Raw genomic sequence first — 16163 nt, forward strand, 5'->3', positions numbered from 1 at the left:
AAAAAAGGCAGGACAGAGAGCTCTCCCTTTCAGTATTCTCCTCCCATTGCTGGGCTGGCACAAATGTGGCTTCATCAAAAAGCAATAAATCACAGTGGGGGGGGGGGGGGATGAGTCGTAGGGCAGGATAATGCTTTACAAATTATTTACCTCCAGCCAGAAATCAACCATTTCACCATTAATAGTGTAAAAAGGAGATTTCAAAATGGAGCAAGCAAGCTTAAGAAAGTCTCTTTACAATTGTGTGGAAAGGCTATAGGAGGAATTTATGCAGGTCCTCACTGGAGGAACTCTGAACTTTTTGCCAGCTATGTGCCCTCAGCCTAGACTTAACTTCATCACTTCAAATCCCTTAATTGCATATTAACCCAACCAATCCCAGTTAACCTACTTTCAATCTGTTTTGCATTGAGACCTAAATGAGAACTACACTTGTGACCTTTAGCTTTGTAATTCTGTCCCCTCTTTGTCCTCCTCAGGAGTCAGATTTCTACCTGAATCTGGATCTCCCAAACTGCAATTTTAATTGCCCAAAAAAAATGCCTTTGCTTACATATCCAGTGAATTCTTTCTTGGTCATCAGGAGCTATAATGAGGTTGGACGAGTCACTTAACTGCTCTGAAAGAAATGCAATTTTCTTATCTACATAATGGGAATATTCTCTGTTTAACTTACAGAAAGGGATTTGGCTAAATGTTCACTGGCTGATTTGTAAAAATCGCTCTTTTAAGTGACAGATGGTGACATACTCAAACAACCAAGGAGCAATCATTTAGTGTTGTTTGCATGAGCTTGTTTACTCCTCTGTATTTTCCAGGAAATAAACCATAACCATCCTAATCTATGGGTACTAAAACAAAATGCAGTATTTAATTAACTAAAGCAAAGTAGCAAATAGAAGGGAAAAAATCACTGCTTTTCTTGGGTACTAAAATACTCCTTCATAAAAGAGTAAAATAACCACAAATAAAATCTACCCAATTTCTGCAGTACATTTAATGTGTATACTTGGCTCTTTTTTCTGCATTTAGGTTTTAATACAATTTTCAATCACAACTTTAGAGCTGCAATGGACTGTTTTATGATCTATAAAGATTTTTTAAAAAGTCTAATACAATCATTAGCAATTCAAATTTCTCTGCAGGTCATACCATAGCTTAATCACGATGTATCTCACAGTCTCACCTGGAGATTTTCAGTCTGATTAGGACAACAGAAATGAAACCCAAGGGAACCTGGGCAAAATTATATATTGAATAAAACCAATCACTAGTACTAGGGAGCCTTTTGAAATAAATTTTTTTGAAAGTGAACGAATACTTAGGAATATCAAGTTTATGTAATTTTAAAAACATTTCATTTCCCATCCTAAATACTATATTTTAACACCTTAAAAGTTATTTTATCAGAAATTATACTTCTGTAAACCAATATAAACAAAACCTAAAGCCCAGTTCTCATTTTGCATAATTCTGTTACTCATCATCTCTTTCAGGTCCCTAACCTGTAAATTAGAACATCAGAAGCTACCTAAACACTTATATTTAAGTATCTGTGGTTTTTACTGGCAATATCTCAAATACTTGCTAATATTACTGTGATTTGTTGCCAACATTTACAACTGAAGAAAATGCTAAATTTTTTAGAGATTAGTAATCTCCTATCTGAGTTTATGGATCCCCTAAAACATTTCATAAAGTCTCGGGTTAAGAAATAACCTTCATGGGATGTCTGGGTATTTAAGTGGGTTAAGCGTCTGCCTTTGGGTCAGGTCATGATCTCAAGGTCAGGAGACTCCCCATGTTGGGCTCCTTGCTCAGCGGGGAGCCTGCCTCCCCCTCTGCTTGCCGCACCCCCTGCTTGTGCACCCCAGTTCTGACAAATAAATAAATTAAATCTTTAAAAAGAAAAAAGAAAAAGTAACCTTCATTAAGGGACTCTGACAAGATAATTTTTAAGATTTATATGCGAAATTAGCTTTCTTGATTCAGAGAAGTACTACGAGATTTAATGTTTTCAAAAAGAGGAACTATAGTGAGATACATCAATAATTATTCATTGCTTATAGAGCAAAGCACTGTGTAGATCATTAAGGTTCAAACCCTGTCTTCACCATTTATTTACTGTTAACCTGGGCAAGTTATTTGGTTTCTCTAAGCCTCAATCACCCAATCGATTAGGAATAGTAATAGTCCACTTCAGCTGTTTTGAGTGTAAAAGGATATACTAATGCAAAAAATCTCAGCATTTAGCAGAATAGAGGTTCACTGAATACTAGTAAGATTTTATTTTTCAACAACACAACTGGATTAAAGGCAATTAATATTTGTTGCAATTACTCATAAATAACCAAAGCAGGGAGTGCACATTTTTTAAATTCAATTAATTAATGCATAATATATTATTAATTTCAGAGGCAGAGGTGATTCATCAATATTTTACAATACCTAGTGCCCTCATGTGCCCTTCTTAATGTCCATCACCCAGTTACCCAATCCTGCCACAACCCTCCCCTCCAGCAATCCTGTTTGTTTCCTATAATTAAGAGTCTCTTGTGTTTTGTCTCTCTCTCTGATTTCATCTTGTTTAATATGATCTGACTCATATGTGGGATTTAAGAAACAAAAGAGGATCATAGGGGAAGAGACAGACATCTATTTCAAACTATATATGCCCTAACTTTAGAATTATGAATCTCTGGATAGTCTTTTGGTTCTAGGTACACTCTTTATTGTAAGTAATTATAGAAACCAACATAGATCACTGATCATTTTCAGATCATTAAGTGAACAAACAAATCTTGTTGATATGTTGACAAACCATGACCTGAATCTGAGAATAAAATATATCCTATGTCCTAAGAACTAGACCTGAATGATACCAAGATGGTTATATAAGTTATGACCAACTGACTTAATGTAATATAACGCAGCCAACAAAATGTTAGTAAAAACAACATAGAAAATGGACATGATGTAATGTTAAGTGGCGCAGCTTGGATAAGTGTTCTTGGATAACAACCAACCCTGAGTTCTTTGACACTAATTTAGGTTTAGATTATGTTCCATTCTGACCACAAAGTTTTCTATCTTTTAAGTATTTAATCTGGTCCAAATGGCACCTAACAGCAAATCTCATTTATCACTAATCATTAATTTATCCCACTTATTGACAGTTCAAATTTCTCCAAAGTGCCAAGCTCTTAAGCCTCCCTCTACAACTTAATCATTTCCAAGCCAAACTATTTTAAAACCTACCACTGGGCTCCACAGAATCCTAGGAGAGTATGTTACCATGGAAAATTATTAGTGGTTTTGTTTTTTCTTGTTTTTAATCATCCAATCAAGGTTTTAAAATGAAAAGATAACATCTGAAAAACAAAGATTCAAGTCATTAAAGAAACTGCTTAATTATTCCAAACATCATGACTGAGTAACAAGATCTGATATTAATACTAGTCCTTTTTCATCTACTGACCCATTTTAATCAGAAAAATTTATTTTGAAGACATTACATTAGAATACATTATCTCTGAACAGCCGGGACATAGATACTAAATGGTAAAACATGTAGGTTCTAAATTTAAAGTGACATTAAGAAGTGCTTAGAGGGGCGCCTGGTTGGCTCAGTTAAAGCCTCTGCTTTTGGCTTGGGTCATGATCCCAGGGTCCTGGGATAGAGCCCAGCATCGGGCTCTCTGCTCTGCCGGGGAGCCTGCTTCCTCCTCTCTCTGCTTGCCTCTCTGCCTGCTTGTGATCTCTGTCAAATAAATAAGATCTTTAGAAAAAAAAAAAAGAACTGCTTAGAAATCAACATTATAATCAGATAGCTATCTCCTTAGATAGGTAAGGCATTAAGGTAGGAAAACCACACTATCACATTTCCTAACAAAATATGATTTTGAGAAATTGCTTTTGCTATTCATTGGAACTAACTCTTATCTTGGTTGAAATCAGTCTATAAAAAACAAGCTTTAGTAATGGTCCTAACTGGAATCTGAATCCTTCAAGCTTCACATGAGGATAAAAGGATCTTAACATCAAATAATTTTACTCAGAAATACTGAATGAGTACTAGACAGGAGAGTCTGAATAAAAATGAACAGCCTCACTGATAAAATTTGGTCTTTTTTCAATTATAAAATTCAACTACTCCCTCCACATGAATATTTAACTAAGATAAACTATTATCTCTTAGTATCTCCAAAATTGTAGGTTTTTTTTTTTTTTAAATGCTGGTCTACCTGCAAAAATTATAAACCCATTGGCAATGAGACATAAAGAAAGGTGAGGTTTGGCTCAGTGAGTTAAAGCCTCTGCCTTAGGCTCAGGTCATGATCTCAGGGTCCTGGGATCAAGCCCCCCATCGGGATCTCTGCTCAGTGGGGCGCCTGCTTCCCCCTCTCTCTCTGCCTGCCTCTCTGCCTACTACTAATCTCTGTCAAATAAATAAAATAAAAAAAAATTAAAAAAAAAGTTATCGGCTAGACACAAAATTTTGCAAATACTAAAAGGCATCATAGCAGGAGAAGGGGAGAAAAGAGATGTGCCAAATTAATGACCTTAGGAATCACTTTCCAACAGGATAAACATGGAACCAATGCTTAGGATAGCCATTTAATTATTGAAAATGAGTTCAGGCAGGATGACCTAAAGCAGCATCTGGAAAGTCCCTGTTGTAGGATACCTGCAAATTTGCTTTGACCATGGCATTAACGTACAAGGTATGTAACCTCCCCTTCAAATGGGAAAGGCTGCTGCCTAGCTCTGTACGCTGGAGGCACTGGGCCAAAGATGCACTGATGCTTATAATCTAGTGACATTTTGATTTGTAAACTTACATAAAAAGGCAAAAATAGTAAAACCTTAATCACTAATTTTTTTTTATTTCTAATGTTTTGGCTGTTCAGATAATTTATTTCATGAAACAATAAGCTGCAACAAATATAAGGGCTTGTTTATTTTTTTGACAGTAAATATATGTTCTTCCAATTAATAAGATCTAATTTCTCATGAGGAAATAAGAAACTCACTGTAAATCTTAAAAATGAGAGAAAACTTAAATACTTCAACATTTTGTAATTTTCAAATTTTGTCAAAGATTATTTCTTGAAATTCCAATTAAAGAAAAAACTTCACTAAGGAAGTACTTGTATGTTCTCTCAGTATAGGTATCTAGACAAAAATATGAAAACCTGCCTCTCTGCCTAGTTGTGATTTCTCTCTGTCAAATAAATAAAAAACATTAAAAAAAAAAAGAAACTGGCAATAAATCTGTTAATGTAGAGCAGTCAATACTGGGGAAAGAGTTTATCAAACTCAAAGATAATTTTCAATAAAAATAACACTAAAGCTCAAATTTCAAATCAACAGGACTGATGTCAGATTAAACCACATTAACTATGAAGAACTAGACAACTAACGTGTAACTACATATTAAAAAAGATGACTGAGGATGGGGACAAGTGGGGAGGCAGACAGTGGCGACCTCTGGAAGATGGAATCTCTTCTCTCTGCTGGTCCTAGAAGAGAAAAGAGACACCAATAAGCATCAACACACTGTCCGAATTCCTCCCCACCCGAGACCCAACAGTCCACAGGTGTTTCTCTACCTGACAGCCAACCTCACTTTTATATATGGATTCAGTGCCAACAGGATGACAAAAACACCGCCCTATCCTAACTTGACTAGCACAGCCTTAAGAAAATAAAAACTACCAAAAAGTATTATTTATTTTTATAGTAACAACCTATATCAAATGGGGGTCAAAGCAGCTGAGTTGGAAGTAATACTTCTTTATACTAAACCCAGCTTTCCAGGGAGCCCTGGGTGGCTCGCTTTGACTCAGGTCATGACCCCAGGGTCCTGGGATGGGAGTCCCTTGTCCAGCTCCCAGCTTTGTGGGGAGTGTGCTTCCCCTTCCCCTGACTCTTCTCCTCCTTCCTTCTTTCTCTGACAAATAAATAAAATCTTAAAAAAAAAAAAAATAGCTTTCCAATTGTTGCATTCAACTATTTTAAATTATAAAGAAAGCATTAAATACAATTTAAAAGATCTGAATTATCTCTTTGCTCCTGCACATGTGTATGAAGCAAGTGGCTTCCAGGAAATGTTTGGGTTGTAACTGTTGGACTCCCCATTCAATGTACATGGAGAGGATGGGGTGATGGGTTCTTTAGATCAAGATGACAAAGGGAATTTCATCAATTTACACAATCTGGAAAACGCTATCCTCACTCTGGAAAGACGCCTTAAAACAACTGAAACTGTAAGAGTGACTCTCTGCTCAGCAGGGAGCCTGCCTCTCCTCCCTCTGCCTAACTGTATTCTCTATCAAATAAATAAACTCTTTAAAAAAAAAAAAAAGAGGGCACCTGGGTGGCTCAGTGGGTTAAAGCCTCTGCCTTCGACTCAGGTCTTGATCTCAGGGTCCTGGGATCAAGTCTCCCATTGGGCTCTCTGCTCAGCAGGAGCCTGCCTCCCCCTCTCTCTCTGCCTGTCTCTCTGCCTACTTGTGATCTCTGTCTGTCAAATAAATAAATCTTTAAAAAATTAAAAAAAAAATTCTTCCTTTTAAAAAAAAGTGACTATAGTCACTATTATATACATTATTATATACTATATTATATATAGCATATATTATAACATATTATATACTATATATTATATATTATTATATACTATCATATAATATACTATTCTGTAGTATATTATATACTATAATTCTGCAATTCAAACAGAATTCTACAGATCTGCTTTCCCTAGGTAGTACAGTTCCAAACCAACCGGCAAATTCTTCCAGACACCAGAGAGTCATTCAGCAGAACTCAGAATCAGTTATACTCTCATATCCTCGTGGAAGACTAAATCAACAGAAACTACATCTCAAGTAAACCCTACTGGAAATAATATATTTTCTTATTTTAGTCACTCAAGACTGAGAAGTAAAGTGTATAAAATGGGAGCTCATCAATTTAAATTAAATAAGCAGCAGCCACGTTTCCACATTACTGATTATTACTTTCTTCCAGAAACTGCGCTGGTCACTGCAGAACGGCAGTGAACACGTGTTATTGGAAGCCCAGAAAGTCTGAAAACAGCATCTCTTCTGGACTGACTCTGGGTCAAGGGAATGTATTTTTAGATGCTCAGGTCTGAGTCTGCAACTCCGACAAGCAGAAGGCGGAAAGGCGAAGAGCTCGAGGGCACCACCATACCCCGTTCCGTCCGTGCAGTGCACTGGCCAGCAACGGGGTCCAAAGACTTGCAATGATTCTAGGACTGACAATTTCAATCTAAGATTGAAGAGGTTTTGGAAACGCCATACAGGAAAAAAACTAAAAAGATTAGCATCTGAATTTATGAAATCATCAAGAATATTAGAAAAGGGGGCACCTGGGTGGCTCAGTGGGTTAAAGCCTCTGCCTTCGGCTCAGGTCATGATCCCAGGGTTCTGGGATCGAGCCCCGCATCGGGCTCTCTGCTCCGCGGGGAGCCTGCTTTCTCCTCTCTCTCTGCCTGCCTCTCTGCCTACTTGTGATTTCTGTCTGTCAAATAAATAAAATATTTAAAAAAAAAAAAGAATATTAGAAAAGACCCAGAATCACCGTCAACAAAGGAACTCAAACACTAGTGAACCATCGGGACCACGCTCGCTCCTTTGTTTAGGAAACAATCCGTAACCCAAACGGAAGCAGCTGCCCTAAACCGGACCACCTGTTTCCAAGGCGCCTCTCCCGGGCCGCGACAGTCCCACTAAAGCACTCGCTGTGCCTCCGCCTTAGTGGGAATATTCTGGCGCCAAGGCTCGAGGCCGACCGCGTCCCAGTTGCCCCACTGAGGTCGACGCGACCAACCCGCAAGGCCCTCAAGGCCAAGTCCGGAGCCTACGCAGGCCTCGCCCCCCGCCCCGCCGCAGCACACTGCCGCCTTAGCCTCCGGCCGGACGCGGAAGAGCTCCGCCGGCACCCGCGACCCACACCCGCCACCCCGCAGCCGCGCCGCCCCGCCCGCAGCCGGCGGCTCCGCACGCGCCCGCACCCACACCCGCCACCCCGCAGCCGCGCCGCCCCGCCCGCAGCCGGCGGCTCCGCACGCGCCCGCACCCACACCCGAGGGCAGCGAACGTCCCGGGCGTCCGTACCTCACGCCGCTGCTCCGAAAGCCCCGGAACACGCGCCTGGCTACTCCCGGAAGCCCCGGCAGCACCGCGCTCCCGCCCTGCGCCCGCACGCGGCTGAGCTGGCCGCCGAGCAGCGAGAAGCCGCGGGTCGGCCCTGCCATGGCCGCAAATCGCCGACTTCCGGGCAGAGGCTCCACCTCCCGCCGCTGCGGTCCTCGCAGCTGCACACCGGGCTCCGCCCCCAGCCGGCTGGGCCGAAGAGCCAGTCGCTCCAGCAGCAGGCTTCAGGCGCCATGCCTGGGCGGGGCCCGGAGCCAACATCAGGGCTGGGGGCGGAGACGAGGGGACGCCAGGAGGCGGGACCAGGAACCAGGCTCCGAACCGGTCGGGGGCGGGGCCGAAGAGACTCCTGGCCTGTTGGGGGTGGGGCTCGCCCGGCGCGACGCGGGCGGCGGGGGGGGAGGAGGGGGTGGATGCGTCCCTGAGACTCGGGTTAGCGGTGTGACTTCTCACCCACCCCATACACCTCTGGTCTTATAGTGAGGGCGCAGGTACGGCGTCTAAACTGATCAGCCTAAGCAGCGTGCCTCCTTTCACCTGAGCCAGAGCTGTCCGACCACCCCCCCACGCTCTGTAGATTTTAAAGCCAGAAGCTTCTTTGCTTCTTACTCCTTTGCTGTCCTCTTGGGATACCTGGGAGCTGGAGAGGGAAACAAAGAAGGCCTGAACTTTGGAATGTACGTGCCTCTACCTTTACGGGAGGATATGCATTGACCAATGTCTGTGTTTTCCAGAGTTGATGACCAACTTAACACAGTTTAGGAACCTGCATTGTGTGGTGCATTGACACGTAAGGAGAAAGCAAAATATCAACTCCTTTTGAAAAAGTAAAAGTCAAACTATGCTGGGATAGGTTAAAAGACATATTAAGGCTTATTTTTAAAAATTAAGAGTTTCTTTGAGCAAAAATCAATTTGAATCAGGCAGCATCCAATCTAACAGATTGAAAGGCGCTCTGAGGAGCTGTGCAAAATGGTAGACTTTTCTAGGCAGAAGGGAGCAGGAAGAAGAAAGTTATACTAGCAAAAAGTGGGTTTGTTATTGCAAAATCACTTTCCTTTCGGGGATGGTACAATACCTGACTAGTGCTGACCAGGTGCTAGTGCTGACCAGGTGATTGCTGGTTGCTGGTTTAAGATTCCATATCTAGGACAAAAGAAACTAATGGGGAAGAAGAATTAGGGAGGTCCTTCTAGACAAACTTAAAATCAAGTTGACATGAGACAGATTAACAGGAGAAAATAAAATTTAATACCAAATGTACAGGGAATCAAAATCAAATTTAATTGCATGCATATGGTGAATCCACAGGGACATGGAGATTCCAAAGTCAGGAAAGTCAGGCAACATGATGCTTATATCAGCTAAGGACAGGGGTAGGGGTCTGAGGATACAAAGGGAGAGAGACCACTAGCGGGAAGGTGAAATGAGATGTTTGGAAAACAAAGTGCCCTATTATGCAGATAAGTTTCTCAAAGAAGAATCTCTATTAATAGCTCTCTTGCTGGTAAAGCAGGCAGTTGAGGGGGAAGTGAAAAGCTTTTTTCAATCTGCTGGGTGTGGATTGTTTTCAAGTCAAAATAATTTTCATACCAAAGGAGCCCATCTTGGTGCGGCCTGTCCTTGGCCTCTACACTCTCAGTTTGATAACATGGGACTTAACATAAGCTACTCCATTTTGGACCTGTTACCTTTTTTTTTTTTTTTTTTAACAAATAACAGACACAGATAAGAGACAAATACAAACCAGCTGCCAAGGGGAAGGAAAGAGTATTTCTCTCACGGTCAGGCTGCAGCTATGAAGTATCACAATCTCTTTGACCACTGCTTTCTTACTTAGAATCTTTTTTCTCTAAAATCATAACTCATAAAAGTTGCTGTTTAAAATCATATCAATAAGAACGAGGCGTCCTATTCTTCCTGTTGGGCATGATCTGAGTCAATTTCAAACAAAGAAGCCGCCTTTATTTCCAGCCTACCTTAAAAAAGCTTCAGATGAGGGATTTCTGAATACATTCCGTATCTATCTTGACTTTATCAATTCCAAGGAATAGGCCCCTGGGTCCACTTAGCAGTCCAACCTGGTGTTGACCCCTTTTCACACAGCTCTTTTCCGCCGTTGAACCTACCAAAATACCGTTTTATGTAAATGTCATCTCTACCCTTCCCCAAATCTTACAATAAGCCTCCATCTCTCTAATTGATGAGACATTTCTGGGTTCCTCTGGTATGTAGTCTTCCTCATTACAAGGAGCCAGTTACCCTAACATTCATATTGCTGTAGCTTTGTCCCCGGCAGTTGTAGTCTGATTAGGCTAGGATAACAGGCAGGAGTGATCATCCCACAGAAGGAATTCCAGGGATTCCAGCCCAGTAGTTACGAGTCTAGCAATGTAGGCAGTGATCTGTGCTCTACGTGGGATGGAAGAAGGCATGCCCTCATGAAGTCAAGTACCACATAGCCCATTTCTTTTACATCCCCATTATACTAGCATAGCACTGAGCAAAGAGTAGGTGTTCAGTCATTTCTTGAAAACTAATTTATGAAGGTTTATAAGGAATGCACTTACACCACCACATTTCTTTTTTTTTTTTTAAAGATTTTGTTTATTTATTTGACAGACAGAGATCACAAGCAGGCAGAGAGTCAGGCAGAGAGAGAGGGGGAAGCAGGCTCCCCGCTGAGCAGAGAGCCCAATGTGGGGCTCTATCCCAGGACCCTGAGATCATGACCTGAGCCGAAGGCAGAGGCCCCAACACAATGAGCCACCCAGGTGCCCTTGCACCATCACATTTCAAAATATAACCACATCGATTCAAATCTTTCTTTAATTATCTGGCCTTGTGACGGATACGTGACTATCTCCTACGGAGATACACCAATCAATGCCCCTATCCTCTACCCCAGGCTGAGCCCCAACAGCTTCTCTTCCTCTCTCCTCACAGATACAGCATATACTTCCTACTAATGAACAACCTAAATTACATTCCAAAGAATGTAATTCACAAGGAAACTATCATTGTGAAGAGAAGGAAAACATTTTCTCTACCCTCAAGGTCTTCCAGCTGAACTAAGAATTAAATTTACATGAGACGAGTTAGCAGGAGGAACAACAACTACAACCATCAAGTTTTATTATGTGTGCACAGAGGCCTGCTTATAAAATTGAGACATAAAGAAGCGACCAAAGCAGAGAGTTTGTATACATTTTAACAGAGATGATAAATTGTTGAGGAATTAACAGGATAAGGAAGCAGATGTTTGGGCTGAAGTAGTAGACCAGTAAGTAATAAGATTTATTTCTGCAGCTTTTTTTACTTTAAAATCAGTATCTCTGGTGATAAGGATGTCTTTTTATTATTTAATGTAGGGAGGTTATCTTTCATATGAAAGGTTTGTTTTCTGCATCGGAGGAGACAGAGGAGGGTTTGAGTGTCCTTATACTGGTTGTTTCTTAAGTAATTTTTATTTAAAATAATCAATAGGCTGGGGCACCTGGGTGGGTCAGTCATTTGGGCGTCTGCCTCCAGCTCAGGTCCTGATCCCAGGGTCCTGGGGTCAAGCCCTGCATTGGGCTCTCTGCTCGGCGGGGAGCCTGTTTCTCCCTCTCCCTCTTCTTGCCACTCCCCTGGCTTGTGCTCCCTCTCTCTCCCTCTTTCTCTGTAAAACAAATAAAGTAAGTCTTTAAAAAATAACCAATGTATCAAAGTGGGCCCTATGGCTGTTTCTGAGGAACTCATTAAAGCCATCTTGATGGAAAAGCCTGCATCCAGCAAAGGAGACACTCCCCTGTCATCTAAAGGTAGCCCCACTAACAAGGCTACCTACTACCTCATCTCAATGTGTCCTCCACAGCATTATCCCCAGAGCCTAGCCCAATGGGTAGTGCACTAAGTGCTCGTAGAATATCTGTTGAATGAATGAATGAATGAATGAATGAATGAATGAATTGGGCCTAGACTCAGCAGGAATGGAATGAAATGCCCAATGAATTCCCACAGAGCCACTTCTGAGGAGATTTGGTCAGAGCTACTACTCCTGCCAGAGACATGGAGTACATAACTGAACTTTTCCCCCAAATTTTAAGTATACCAGAAAATGTGTATGGTAAGTTATTGCCAGGTTTTGGGTAACTACAAGTTTTCTGACACATGTTGGTTTTCTTTTCTTTTCAATTAATAAAACACCCCTGCATAGCATTATGCTACTGTTCTTACAAATGGAGAAGTTAATATCAGTCAGCTGGGTTGTACCATGAGAAATTTTCCCCAGGTTTCTGGATGGTGCCCTGGTCATCAGAAATGTAACTCCCTTGAAAGCTAATCTGGCTCATCACTGGACAAGAGTGATATCACCATTCTTAGCTGTTTAACTGAGAAATATGTATATTACTGTTGATTTTTTATGAACCTGAGGCACCACAGAGGATGTGAAATGTTTTTCAACTTTGATTAGAGGAATTGTTTGAAGAATAGACTTTCCCCCAAAGCACTGAATATGAAAAATTATGACCCTATAGTCAAAAATAGTTGGATTTGATTTTTAAATGCTAAGTCAGACTTTCTTATATTTTTCTTTCCTAAACTAAATTTAGCTGCGGGCACAAGCTTAATTCTGACGACTACCTCAATAACACTAATCATTAGGGAAATGCAAATCAAAACCACAATGACAGGGCATCTCACACCCACTAAGATGGCTGCCATCAAAGAACAAAAACAAAACCAAAAAAACAAGTGTTGGTGAGAATGTGAAGAAATTGGAAACTTTTTGGAGTTTTGCGGGTGGAAACATAAAACGGTAAAACCACTGTAGAAAACAGTATAGACGTTCCTTTAAAAATGAAAAATGCAGGGATGCCTGGGTGACTTAGTCAGTTAAGCATCAACCCTTGATTTCAGCGCAGGTCATGATCTCAGGGTCATGAGATCATGCCTCATCTTGGGCTCCATGCTGCGCATAGAGCCTGCTTCAGACTCTTTCCCTCTTCCTCTGCCCTTCCCCACCTGCGTCCACTTCCAGGTATAAATCCAAAAGAATAGACAAAATGTAGTATATACTTACAGTGGAATGTCATTCAACTTTTAAAAGGAAGGAAATTCTGACACGTCTATAATTGGGTGAAAATTGAGAACACTATACTAAATGAAAGAAGCCAGTCATAAAAATCATACAGACAAATACTGTATGATTCTGCTTGTATGAGATGCCCAGAGTAGTTAGATGCAAAGACAGAAAGTAGAACAGTGGTTGCCAGGTAGTGGGGGGGAGGGGAGTAAGAAAATAGTAGAAAAGAAAAGTAGAAACTCTAGAAAAGAGTGCTAGAGACTGGCTATATAACAATGTGTTTGTGCTTAACACTACAGTATTATATACTTAAAAATGGTTAAGATGGTAAATTTTAGGTTTTGTATATTTTACCACAATTTTAAAAGTTTTTGAACATAAAAATTAGTGACAAATATTTTATTGTTAACTTAGTAATTTTCATGCCCAATGGCAGTGAGTAAAAGTTATTGAGCCACAACCTTAGTGAGGTTTTGCATTCTCAGTCTTTTAAATTTTAGTCAGTTCACTTTGTAACAAAAAATATTCACTGAGGTATTAATTTATATTTTCTTGACCACTAATGTGTGAGACATCTGTTAATTTATTAGCCATTTTAATTTTCTCTTTTTCAAAGGGTTTGTTTTTTATTGATATAAGAATTGGTTATATTTTTATTTTTTTAATATATTTTTAATATCAGTACTTTTTTGCCTCTTGCATGTGTGACAAGCAGTTGGATTGATCAGTCTATACTTTTGTGGTTGGAGTTCACTGTAATGTCCAAGCAGTCCTCCTGTATTTCAAGATTCTAGAGATGTAGTCCTATTAGTTTATTCTAGAGCTTTTGAAGTTCAAGCGACTTTCATGTTTAAATCTCTAATTATTACAATGTACAGTGTGGAGTAGAGATAAAATTTCTTTTAAAAAATGTGCAATCAAGGCACCAGGGTGGCTCAGTACGTTAAGTGTCTGACTTTTGATTTTGATTCAGGTTCATGACCTCAGAGTCCTGGGATTGAGCTCCACATCCAGCTCCCCGTCAGTGAGGAGTGGCCCCTTCTTCTGCCCCTCCCCCTCGTGATCTTGCACATGCTCTCTCTCTCATTCAAATAAATAAATAAATCTTTTTTAAAAATGTACAACTAGTTGCACCAAAAGCACTTGCTACTAATCCATTCATTCCTCCTTATCTGCAATTCCACTTCTTTTCTTTTTTTCAAAGATTTTGTTTTTTCATTTGACAGACAGAAATCGCAAGTAGGCAGAGAGGCAGGCAGAGAGAGAGAGGAAAGCAGGCTCCCCGCTGAGCAGAGAGCCCGATGCGGGACTCGATCCCAGGACCCTGAGATCATGACCTGAGCCGAAGGCAGTGGCTTAACCCACTGAGCCACCCAGGTGCCCCCCACTTCTTTCTTATATGATCTGTCTATATGGCCATAGGTCTGTCCCTTCCTCTAGCTGGCAGAATGATGTGGCAGAAATAAAGATCAGTGAACATGAAAACAGTAGAAACTATCAAAGTTGAAATGTATTTTTTTAAAGGCTAAAAAAATGTAATAATGCATCAATGAGTCTTGGGACAAATTCAAGACACCAAATATAACTGGAGTTCCCAAAAGAGAAGAGATGGAGAATAAAAATCTTTTTAAAGAAATAATGGTTAAATATTTTCCAAATTTGGTGAAAAGTATAAACTCTAAGAAGCTCCATGAACCCAAAGCAGAAGAAACCTGAAGAAAACTACATCAAATCGTATCATAATCGAATTGCTCAAAATCAATGGCAAAGTGGAAAAAAAATGTTTAAAGCAGCCAGGAGGAGAAAAAACACTTTAACTATAGAGAAGTATAGGTAAGAACAGCAAGTTTCTCAACAATTTAGCATAATAGTAGGATATAAAATAATATGAGCAAATCCAAGTTAGCAACATGCTCTGTAATAAGTTTTAAAATCAGGAAGTGTGAGACCTCCGACTCTGTTCTTCCCCACCCCCCCCCAAGATTATTTAGCTATTCAAGGTACTTTGAGATTCCATATGCATTTGGGGATGGGTTTTCTATTTCGGCAAAAAAAAAAAAAAAAGGCTTTAGGACTTTGATAGTCATTTCATTAAATCTAGTAATGTATACTGCTTTGGGTATATTGGCCTCTTAGCAATATTAAGATGTATAATATGTCCTCTCCATGAACACAGGATGTCTTTCTGTTTACTTGTGTCTTTAATTTCTTTCAGCAATATTTTGTAGTTTGCAGTGTACAAGTGCTCCTTGGTTAGGTCTATTATTATGTTTCGTGTGAATTTTTGGTGCTATTATAAATGGAATTATTTTCATTTCCCTTCTGGACTGGTCACTTTTAGTAACGACTCTTGCCATAACAAGTTTCTTTGTCTCTGTCCAGGAATCTCATGTCTTCTGCAAGAGTTCACACAACTGTGGCAGGCTAACTTAGTAAATGTAGGCAGGGCAAAATTAACTCCCTCATAAGCTCACAGATTATCATGATAAGGAATGAAAGAAGGGTTATCACTACAGATGCTAAAGGCATTAAAACATTAATAAAGTAATAATATAAACAGCTTTAATGCAGTATATTGACTATTGAAATAAAATAGACAAGTTTATTTAAAAACACAAATCATCTAAAACTGACCCCCAATTTTTTAAATTTAATAACTGTATGTAGATTTTTAAAAACAAATTAGTAATTAATAACCATCTGACAAAGAATCTTCAGGCAGTGGGCTTCACTGATGAATTCCCTCAAACATTTAAGAAAGCAGTAATAACAACCCTATGCAAATCTCTCAGCCAATAGAAGAAGGAAAACTTCCCAACTCACTTTTTAAAGCCACCATTGCCCTAATATCAAAACATTACAAGAAAGATCAACTACAAACCAAGACCCCTCAGCAGCACGGTAACAAGAAT

At 40.1% G+C, this 16163-nt stretch overlaps 1 protein-coding gene across 3 annotated transcripts in view; it reads right to left on the reverse strand.

Moving 5' to 3' along the window:
- MTHFD2L (methylenetetrahydrofolate dehydrogenase (NADP+ dependent) 2 like) overlaps window positions 1-8410 on the reverse strand; it is a 143870-nt gene extending 135460 nt beyond the window's left edge. Inside the window, exons 1-2 of one of the 3 annotated variants that reach the window (XM_045998112.1) lie at window positions 8145-8183; window positions 5489-5522 (exon numbers count right to left, since the gene is read on the reverse strand). Coding sequence is in view for 1 of the 3 variants with exons in the window: in XM_045998110.1 (XP_045854066.1) it covers window positions 8145-8284 (140 nt within the window). In the remaining 2 variants the exon portion in view is untranslated. Of the gene's footprint in view, window positions 1-3258; window positions 3360-5488; window positions 5523-8144 lie in introns of those variants that run through there. The other 2 variants (XM_045998110.1, XM_045998111.1) reach the window with 2 other exon arrangements.
- Window positions 8411-16163: the final 7753 nt, after the last annotated feature.

The sequence above is a fragment of the Meles meles genome, chromosome 2 (assembly GCF_922984935.1).
Source record: "Meles meles chromosome 2, mMelMel3.1 paternal haplotype, whole genome shotgun sequence".
In the NCBI taxonomy this organism is placed as follows: domain Eukaryota; kingdom Metazoa; phylum Chordata; class Mammalia; order Carnivora; family Mustelidae; genus Meles; species Meles meles.